This window comes from Phaeoacremonium minimum (assembly GCF_000392275.1).
Source record: "Phaeoacremonium minimum UCRPA7 unplaced genomic scaffold PA7_03_scaffold_503, whole genome shotgun sequence".
Taxonomy (NCBI): Eukaryota; Fungi; Ascomycota; class Sordariomycetes; order Togniniales; family Togniniaceae; genus Phaeoacremonium; species Phaeoacremonium minimum.
In genome coordinates this window covers 2,014-11,386 of record NW_006921405.1, presented here as the reverse complement: position 1 = coordinate 11,386, position 9,373 = coordinate 2,014, and the positions used below count along the sequence as shown (strand labels likewise).

The 9,373-nt window shown below is 44.0% G+C and overlaps 3 protein-coding genes across 3 annotated transcripts; 1 reads left to right on the top strand and 2 right to left on the bottom strand.

Annotated features, from left to right (window-relative positions):
• Nucleotides 1–399: 399 nt before the first annotated feature.
• UCRPA7_7180 (putative glycerol proton symporter of the plasma subject to glucose-induced inactivation protein) lies at nt 400–1,556 on the bottom strand (the record flags this gene model as incomplete). Its single annotated transcript, XM_007919712.1, has 4 exons — nt 400–677; nt 738–807; nt 866–1,267; nt 1,335–1,556. 4 exons carry the CDS (start codon nt 1,554–1,556, stop codon nt 400–402), a joined length of 972 nt encoding a protein of 323 aa, XP_007917903.1.
• Nucleotides 1,557–3,413: 1,857 nt separating this feature from the next.
• Nucleotides 3,414–4,624, bottom strand: UCRPA7_7179 (putative l-arabinitol 4-dehydrogenase protein; the record flags this gene model as incomplete). The annotated part of the gene is made up of 3 exons (XM_007919715.1): nt 3,414–3,692; nt 3,760–4,226; nt 4,357–4,624. 3 exons carry the CDS (start codon nt 4,622–4,624, stop codon nt 3,414–3,416), a joined length of 1,014 nt encoding a protein of 337 aa, XP_007917906.1.
• A 631-nt stretch (nt 4,625–5,255) lies between these two features.
• UCRPA7_7178 (putative zinc-binding protein) lies at nt 5,256–6,605 on the top strand (the record flags this gene model as incomplete). Its single annotated transcript, XM_007919713.1, has 4 exons — nt 5,256–5,330; nt 5,422–5,449; nt 5,506–5,565; nt 5,728–6,605. The coding sequence occupies 4 exons, from the start codon at nt 5,256–5,258 to the stop codon at nt 6,603–6,605; spliced, it is 1,041 nt and encodes a 346-aa protein (XP_007917904.1).
• Between the last annotated feature and the right edge of the window lie 2,768 nt (nt 6,606–9,373).

Here is a 9,373-nt window from a genome sequence, read left to right as displayed (position 1 = left end):
TCAGTTAGCTCAATTGTCACAATTTCGCTCTACAAAGTCACTAGACAAGTGATAAAGAAGAGTCCAATGGCCGAGGACATGATGATTAGGCTTTGAACTCATTGTACCGTACTGTGTCCTGACGCCTTATGCTCAGTTTCATCTGATTGGGCATGGTAGAAAAAGGCGAAAAAAATAAATCAAAAAGGTCCTCTGCATGGAAGATGGGATCGGAAAATATTGCAGCAAACAGTAACAAAATAGTTGCTGCTCTAGCAATAGCACCTATACAGTTTCTAGTCGCGACATAAATGCCTAGTGCAATCCTCACTGGTGCAGTCACTCAGTAGTGAGGTTGATGATCCAGCTTTTGAGACTCAGGAAAATAAAGACATGCTTTCCCCCTGGACCAAAGTGGTCCTAGACAGCCCGGGTCACATCCTCCTGGTGTTCGACCTCTGCCGCGAGCTTCGTCTTTGAATCTCGGTTCTCAGCCATAGCGATACGAGAAGCTTCGGCGTCGATAGCCTCCTGAGGTCGCTTCGCAGACTTGGTTACCTTGTCCCCAATGGGAATAATGATGCCGTGGCCCGCGTCCTTGTCGAAGTAGGCGTCCAGGTCTTCAAGGGTACGATTGGCCGTCTCAGGGTACAGGAAGTACACAACAAAGATGAAAACGAGGTTGAAAACAGCGAAGACTGGGGCACATGTGGTTAGATATGTCTATGTTACGAAATGAACAGGCATAGTATCCTTACTGATGTAGAAACGGTAGCCGATATTTTCAATGCCAGTGGGCGTAAACTGAGTGCAGACAAATCCGAAGAGCTAGATGGGCATTTGTCAATAAAGATGTAGTTAGAACAGAGGCTAGTGTCGTACATACCCAGTTGAATGAGGTTGCGGCCGCGGAACCAACGGTTCTCATGGCAATTGAGTTGACCTCTGACTGGTAGACCCATGGCACCATGCCCCAGGTACACCCGAAAGCCCCGTAGTATAAGAAGAGGAACGAGACGGCAACAATACCCAGCTCGTAGGGAGCTTTGGGAAGCAGGCCAATGGAAATGGCAACGACGATATAGGCCAGACTCTGAAGGGACAACCCTGTGATCATCAGGACGCGACGTCCGAATCGGTCAATTAGCCAGAAGCAGCATGCCGAAGAGATCATGTATGATGTGGCGTTGCATCCGGTGAGGATTCGGGCCAGCAGGTCGTTCAGCCCCACATTCTTGGTCAGGATGATGGTGAAGTAGTAGTTGAGGGCGTTGATTCCACCGAATTGCTAGCAAGGAATTTCGTCAGAACTGCTTTTGGGGCGGATGAGAATGTGCGCGTTGATGGGAACTCACCTGCATGAATTGCCCACCACAACCCAGAAGCAGACGCCTCAAATGCCCCGAGCGGTCGCGTCCGGCCAAAACATTCATGAAGGAAGTCTTGGACTGCTGCTCAATCAGAAGGGCGCCGTGGATCGATTGGTATTCACTCTGAACAGCGGGGTCGTCTTTCGACAATCCCTTGCCCCGGTAGCGACGAATGGCTTCTAGGGCGTCGGCGGTTCGGTCCTTCATCAAAAGCCAACGGGGGCTCTCGGGTACCAGTGGTAGCAGAGCAATGAGGAAGGCAAATGGAACAATCTGAACAGGTTAACGACAATGCGGATAGATGCCCCGAAGCTGGGGCTTCTTACCTGTAAGGCAAGCGGGAGACGCCATTGGTATCCGCCATGGGCAAAGGAGCATGCCAGTGTTAACCATGTAGCGATGCAGTAGAACACCACGTTATGGAGGACGACAATGACTGAAAGCTTTCCTCGGCGGTTGCTGGGGCAAGACTCGGCTTGAAAAATACCGCAAGTGGAACTGGTCATTCCTGGATCGTAACATCATCAGCAAAGGGAGTTAAGTTGATCAAAGGGCGCAAGACCGCAGCTCACCGTTCCCAGCTCCATTGATGACACGACCAACAATTAGTTGCGGAAAAGAGAAGGCTGAGAACTGAAGGATGGCACCGATGACACTGATGGCAGCGCCTATCCTCAGGGTGTTCTTTCTTCCCAGACGACCTCCGTACAAAGCTGCCATCAAGCACCCAAGCAGGTTGCCAAGCTACCAAAGGTCAACATTCTATTTATGCTCATCCTTATACGCGGAAGTGTTGCTGAATCGGGTCTTACTGAGAAGCAACTGGCAGTGATGCCTTGAATGGAAGCTTTGTTGGTCTGGGGGAAGGTCTTGATGAAGTCTGGGCTGATGAGGATGCCACTAACCACGCCCTAGAATTCGACTTTGTCAGTTTAGATTCAAGCAGTGACGATTTCCTCAAAGTAGCGAACTGACCTGATCATATCCATACCACGCTTGAGCTGCAGAGTTGGCTGCAGTCAGCGCGACTTCCAAGGCGTACCCCTCCAACATGGTTGAAGACAATTAAAGGAGATTGTCTATGAGCTAGTGTTGTTGTTGAGTCAGGAAATGGTCATATCACAGTACTTAGATGAGAACGAGATAAGAAAAGAGAAGGCTGAAATTAAATTCCAACTGAAACTACAGAGTGTTTCAACGGCGGTATCCTTCTCTTTATCTTCACTTTATCTTGGGATGGCGTACCAATCTGGGCCCCACACCTCCTGGTCACCCGTAGACTCCACTTGTTCCCCGTGGGGAACGGTGTTGTGCTCGCGTCGCGGAGTTGCGCCGAGGCAGAGAAACCGGGCGTTACATTGAGTTCCAAATCCTCGAGCGCTAAGCAATGAACTGGGACAGATGATTTAGCGAATCTCCCTGCAATCTAGTTCGGAGAAAAGAGCTTTTCCTGATATTCTACGTTCCCCGACTACAATTCCTGGTTAAGAGAGGTTGTGGACATTCCTGGACAGAAACCTCGAGATTTGGGTGAGGTTGTCACCAGGCTCCCGTGTCCCACATTTTCAATTAAGTCCCAGTAGCCTCGGAGTAATGCCGCTGCATCCCTGACGACTTGGTCAAGATGCGATCAAGATTCTTGGTTGTGGTTGCAAGGTTTACTGCTGCCGAAATCGACCGGGTTTCCCCAAGTTTGCGTACTCGTGAGGGGGAATGCGGACGAGCTAAGGGCTAGCAGACTGATCAACGGCACGTTGTCAGACAAGGACGGGGGCCTTGGAAGCAGCCGCGTTGCCGATTCCCATGCGGAGTAGGCGAGATACATTCAGCATCACATGGCGACAACAGAAACCTGGCTAACCTTCTCGATGGAAGATGAAAATAGACATGACAAATTGTTCCGTGTCGTTTTTGAGAAGGGTTACAGGTCCCAGTGCAGGGTGGCAGTGTATCTCTCTGCAATGGCTCGGTAACGGGAAATGGTGGCCCCTTCCGTCTCCATTTCTGTAGAAAGACAAAGGATTGAACGCGTCTAGTCTAGAGAACAAAGCAAATTCTGCAATTTTATTCATCATCCAATATCTGGACCTTGATTGCTCGGGCCCCTGGCGTGCTGGCAACCTTGAATGCATCCACTCCGTCCTCCAACTTGAACCGATGTGTAACCAACGGCTTGAGATCGATGATACCCGCTGCCACTAGGCTAATTGCCCTGGGGTATGTGTCGTGGTACCGGTACTGAAACTTCAAATCGATTTCATTGGCGGACAGGTGCATGAAGGGGATGTTCTGGAAGTCCTTGCCCACGCCAATGACAAAGACAGCACCGCCGAAACGGGTGGCCTGGTCAAGTATTCCTCTATCAGCTTCCGCGTGACTTGACATTGTACAGGGTCAAACCAGCACTCACATAAATGCCTGCGTGTATACTGCTCTCCACGCCGGTGCACTCAATCACAAGCTTGGCCTGCTGACCGAGTGCTTGCACAATCTTGGCTGCAACACCCTGTTCGTCAACCCCCTTCTCAACCAGTACCGGCCGAGCTCGAGGAACAAGCTCTTTGGCTTTTGTAAGCCGGGTCTGATCAATGTCCGTAATCACGATAGGCTCAGCCCCGGCGGCATTCGCCGCGAGCAAAGTGGTAAGTCCAATGGGGCCAGCACCACAGATGACTAGAGGATCCGCCAACCGCAGCCCTGAGCGGTCGATACCAGCCAGAGCGACGGAAAGGGGCTCGACCAACGACCCTTCCTCAAAGGAGACATGGTCCGGTAGCTTGTGCAGCCAAGCTTCAGGGTGGGCATGATACCTGCGGAGAACCCCGTGGTACGGAGGCGTAGAGAAGAAGACTACGTCTGGGCAGGCGTTGTACTGGCCTGTTCGGCAATAGTAGCACGTAGGTTTGGAGCAAGGAATGCCACACTCCAATGCGACACGATCGCCTGTGATACAATCAGCACCCACTTGTGCAACACACACTCATCTTGCAAAAGTATTTTGACATACCAGGCTTGAACCGCGTAACGGCTTCTCCAACCTTCAAAACCACACCAGAACTCTCATGTCCAAGGCCATTGTCGCCAGTAACAATCATGGGACCAATACGCCCATGCTTCCAGAAGTGGACATCGGAACCGCAGATACCGGAGGCACGAACGTGAACCAAGCAGTCGTTGGGTCCTATGGAAGGGACCTCACGCTCCACCAGCCTTAGGTCGTTGGCTGGACTTGTGTGAATGGCGTGGTTAACGGGCTTCTTCTGCAAGATATCCATAATGACGGCTGCTTGTACGAAATCAATTGATAGGGTTTTATATATCAATTGTTACCTTCTATTCTACTTTATGAGACTTAAGTCAACATCTATAAGCAGGTCGGATCAGGCCATACTCGGGTTTCACCTCGATTTTTGCATTTTCCCAAACGCACTGGTACGCGTAGTTTCAAAACATACCCCATAAGATATCCTCCGAGTTACTGTAGCTGACGGCAAATCGCCGGGTTACGCCAAGTATGCCCTTTGGTGGTTGGTGACCGGTACACTTGCGCTCGGCATCAATTCCGGCTTCGGCCATTCCCCTCGACGGCACATCTCCGGAGTGGGGCTATTGGGTCCGTTAGGGAATACACGCTTCGTCGTCCGTTCCGAATCCTTCACCCTCGGCTCAATGCCCGTCTCTGCAATGTACATGCACATGGACTTGAAGGTTTTTTTAATTACATTGTGCGCGGATCTAGAGGGGCAAGAGAAGGGAATTGTGATCCTTTGTTTATTCACAGCTTGTTTGTGATCCATATATATTATATTCGAGAGGTCCTATTTCCCTGCTGCTTGGCCTTCATATTACGCGTAGATAGCCACTTTCGTGCCGCCCTTGTCAAGAACTTGTGTACCCAGCCCCAACATGTCGTTCCCCGCAGAGACCGAAGGCTTCCAGGTCGATGAGGCCGGCGCTCCTCCCGATTTCTACCGCCGTTCTGTAAGTCCTTCGTGTCAAGTTCCCATTGCATGTGGAACATCACTCCTCTGGCGGTTTACTTAAGTTTGATCTGACTAGATCTCTCCTGTAGTTCAAGCTCAAGCCGGTTGGTGACTATGGTGAGTTCTACCTCGATGCGCCTCCACTAACCCACATGGCTGAGCCGCGTCGTTAGATGTCGATATTAAAATCGACGCATGCGGTGTTTGTGGAAGTGACGTGCACACAGTGACTGGTAAGTTGCCTGTGATGATAGGGATATAACGGGGCATCACTAATCTCGCCATGTAATTATTCAGGTGGATGGGGCAAGCAAAACTTCCCGCTTTGCGTCGGACACGGTGATTAAAGATTCTCCTTCATAGATGCATCAGACCACATGCTGATGGCGACTCAGAGATTGTCGGCCGTGCTGTACGGGTTGGGCCCAAAGTCACTCTCGTCAAGGTGGGCGAGCGAGTGGGTGTAGGTGCTCAGGTCTACTCTTGCGGAGAGTGCAAACAGTGCCATGAGGACAATGAGACCTACTGCCAGGTCAACCTGATCAACACCTACGGCTCCCAATGGCCTGGCACCGATATCATCAGCCAGGGTGGCCTGGCATCGCACATTCGAACCCACGAATTCTGGGTATTCCCCATACCAGAATCGCTAAGCACCAAGTCAGTTGCGCCTATATTGTGCGCCGGAATTACGGCGTACTCGCCCTTGGTGCGGCACGGTGCCAAAAAGGGCGCCAAGGTCGGTATCGTTGGCATTGGGGGTATCGGCCACTTTGGTATCATGTTCGCTAAGGCATTAGGCGCTGAAACATGGGCCATCTCGCGTTCAAGGGCCAAGGAGGCCGACGCTCGCGCATTGGGCGCCGACGGTTTCATTGCCACAGAGGAGGAGGGCTGGGAGCTTTTTCACCGCTGCTCATTCGACTTGATTGTCAACTGCGCAAACTCTTCTTCAGGCTTCGACCTCGCCCGCTACCTCTCCTTGATGGACGTCCACGGCCGCTGGATCTCCGTCGGGATGCCCGAGGAGGAGGGCCAAGTCATCAAGGCACAAAACCTTGTTTCCAATGGTGTGTTGATCGGCGCGAGCCATCTGGGGAGTAGACGGGAAATGCTTGATATGCTTAAGTTGGCTGCTGATCACGGACTGGAGGGATGGGTGGAGGAGGTTAAGCTAGGCGAGGAGGGCCTAAAAGAGGCTATTATGAGACTTAAGAGGGGTGATGTCCGGTACAGGTTCACAGTCACTGGGTACGAGAATGTTTTCGGTTGAACTCATCTCGAGTTTGAATAGAAACGGTGTTCATATGAAACACTCGTTTTTTGCCTTGTTGAATTCCTACGCATGCTCTGTGCTTGCACCTCAGAATAGAGTAAATTGCCAGCGACTAAGAGAGGATTAAAAGGGTGAGTTGAACAATTTGTTGTTCGAGTTGAATTTGCCTTTGCTTTGATGTTCTTGGGTAAGGTCTGTTGGTAGATCTTATAGTCTACGCCTCTTATTGAACATCGTCCGCTCATACTCAAGATTGCTGCGTAGAAGAGGAACGTGTCTAAGGCATGGTAAATGGCGATTAATTTCTAGGCTGCCTGGCCCGTTTGGTTCATACTTGGAATCTGACAGTTTTGATAGTTGAATCTTGACACGTGACAGGTGACGAGTAGGTGTGAGATGTTGACGCATGTCCGCGCCAACCTACACACGTGTAGCCGTCTATCCATTCATTATTCATTCGTTTCAGTCTGCTGGCCGGTTACACAACCAGACAGCGAGTCATTTCCCGCTATATGCATCACTGTGCCACTTTCTTCAACATAAGTCGGTGTGTCAAATAGGAAGACAGACAAACGAACCAAGATAAGCCAGACTACAACAGCACGAAGCCAATGAGGCCCAAAGCTGGGAGATGATTACTTATGCACCTGCACCTGCGGTCGACTGTGCAGAAACTGAGCTCAGTTGGGTTGGAGACCAACATAAGAGACCGAAGCCTAGATGCCTCAGAGAGATCTTTTGTGAGAGCTGACTGTGAGAGAGTAGGAATCGATCGAAACGGTATGTCAATTTAAAGTGTGCTATAGAAAGGTAGGTTAGTCTTACCTCTAAGAGTAAAGCTTATTAAGATATATTTTAGATTCTTATATATATTTATCTAAACTATTGATTTATTACTATAAGTGATAAATAAGAAGCTCTACTTCTAAGAGTAAACTTAATTAAGTTATTATTAGTTCACTTACTCTATTACTAATTATACTCTATTTCTAGAGGTAGAATATAAAGGTTAAGCTAGATAAACTAATAGCTTAGCTAAGTCTATTCTTAAAGATAGAATTAATTAAGTTATTAGGTTATTTACTCTATTACTAATTACTAAGGTAAAAATATTATTTAGCTATAAAGTTAAAGCTAGATTTAGGGTTAAAAAAGTAGGTTAGTCTTACCTTTAGAGATAAAGCTTACTAAGATATACTTTAGATTCTTATATATATTTATCTAAACTATTAATTTATTACTATAGATAATAAATAAGAAGCTTTACTCTTAAAGATAGACTTAATTAAGCTATTAGTTTACTTACTTTACTACTAATTATACTCTATTTCTAGAAGTAGAATATATAGGTCAAGTTAGATAAACTAATAACTTAATTAAGTCTCTTTTTAGAAAGATTATTGACTAAAGATATTAGCTAATTAAGAATAAGTAAGTTTAAAATTGTTTTTAGTATACTAGTATCGAAAGCTTTAGATTATTTTTATTACTATTTAAACTATCGTTTTAATTATTATTTTAATTACTATACTAGTTAGTTATTGAGTTACTAAGTAAAGTATAAATTTTGAAGAGATAATTATAAAGAGATAGATATAGTTATAAAGCTATTAAAGTTATTAATATTAATATTAATAGTAGATAATATTATTTACTTTTCTTTATTTACTTTTCTTTTTATTATTCTTTTTCTTAAGTATATTATTATTTTCTAGCTTATAAAAGTATATTTTAAATATTCTTATCTTAATATACTAGTTTTTATATTAAGTTTAAGTTAGTTAAAAGAGTATTAAGTTATATTAAGACTCTTATAATACTTTTATTCATTATTTATTAACTAGTAAGATAAGTATTATCTTTCTTCTCTTTTATATTACTTTTTAATATTAAGATTATTTTAAGTATTAGAGTTATAATATACTATAAATATTATCTTAAGTAAATTTAAGAGAATTAAAAAGCTATTTTAAGGATAAATATTTAACTATTACTATTTAATTTTATCTATCTAAGGTATATTATTAATATCTTTTATAATTAATTAAGATAATAATAATTATAGATTAGAATCGTTAGATTAAAGATAAGGCTTAAGAGGACTAGAAGAGTTAATTAGGCTAATAAAGCTTTATCGATAGTTAATATTAAGAGAAGTTAAGTTTGATAAAGTTATTATAATATATAATACTCTAATATCTTAGAACTTAGTAATAAGCTTTATTATAACTATAATTATAAAGATATATAAGTAGATTAGAGATTAAATAATTAGCTTAATAACTAGATAGCTTATAACTAGATAGTAGAAAATATAATACAATAGAGTATATACTTAAGTACTAATAGCTGTTAGTTTAGCTAATAGTAGTATATAAGAGAGTTGCTATTCATACTGTGCCTTAACAGATAAATTTTACATAAATACCTCTATCTCACTTAAAACTCTAGTTTTATATATAAAAGATATATTATTAAAATCCTCTTTTTATTACGAATTTAAATATATTCTTTCTCTAAATTTAAACTTAGATTAATTAAAATAAATATAAATAAAAAAACTAAATTTGTTAAAACTATAAAAGAAAATATACTAATAATTTCTTAACTTCTCTTAATTTTCTACTTAAATTTAAGTAATAAAATATATATTAGATTTAAGATTTAAAACTATTATTAGATTGATAAATAAATAAAAAGTATATAATAGTTTAAAAAGTAAGATTTTAATATAAATTGAGAGAGATATAAAGAGATTTATAGAA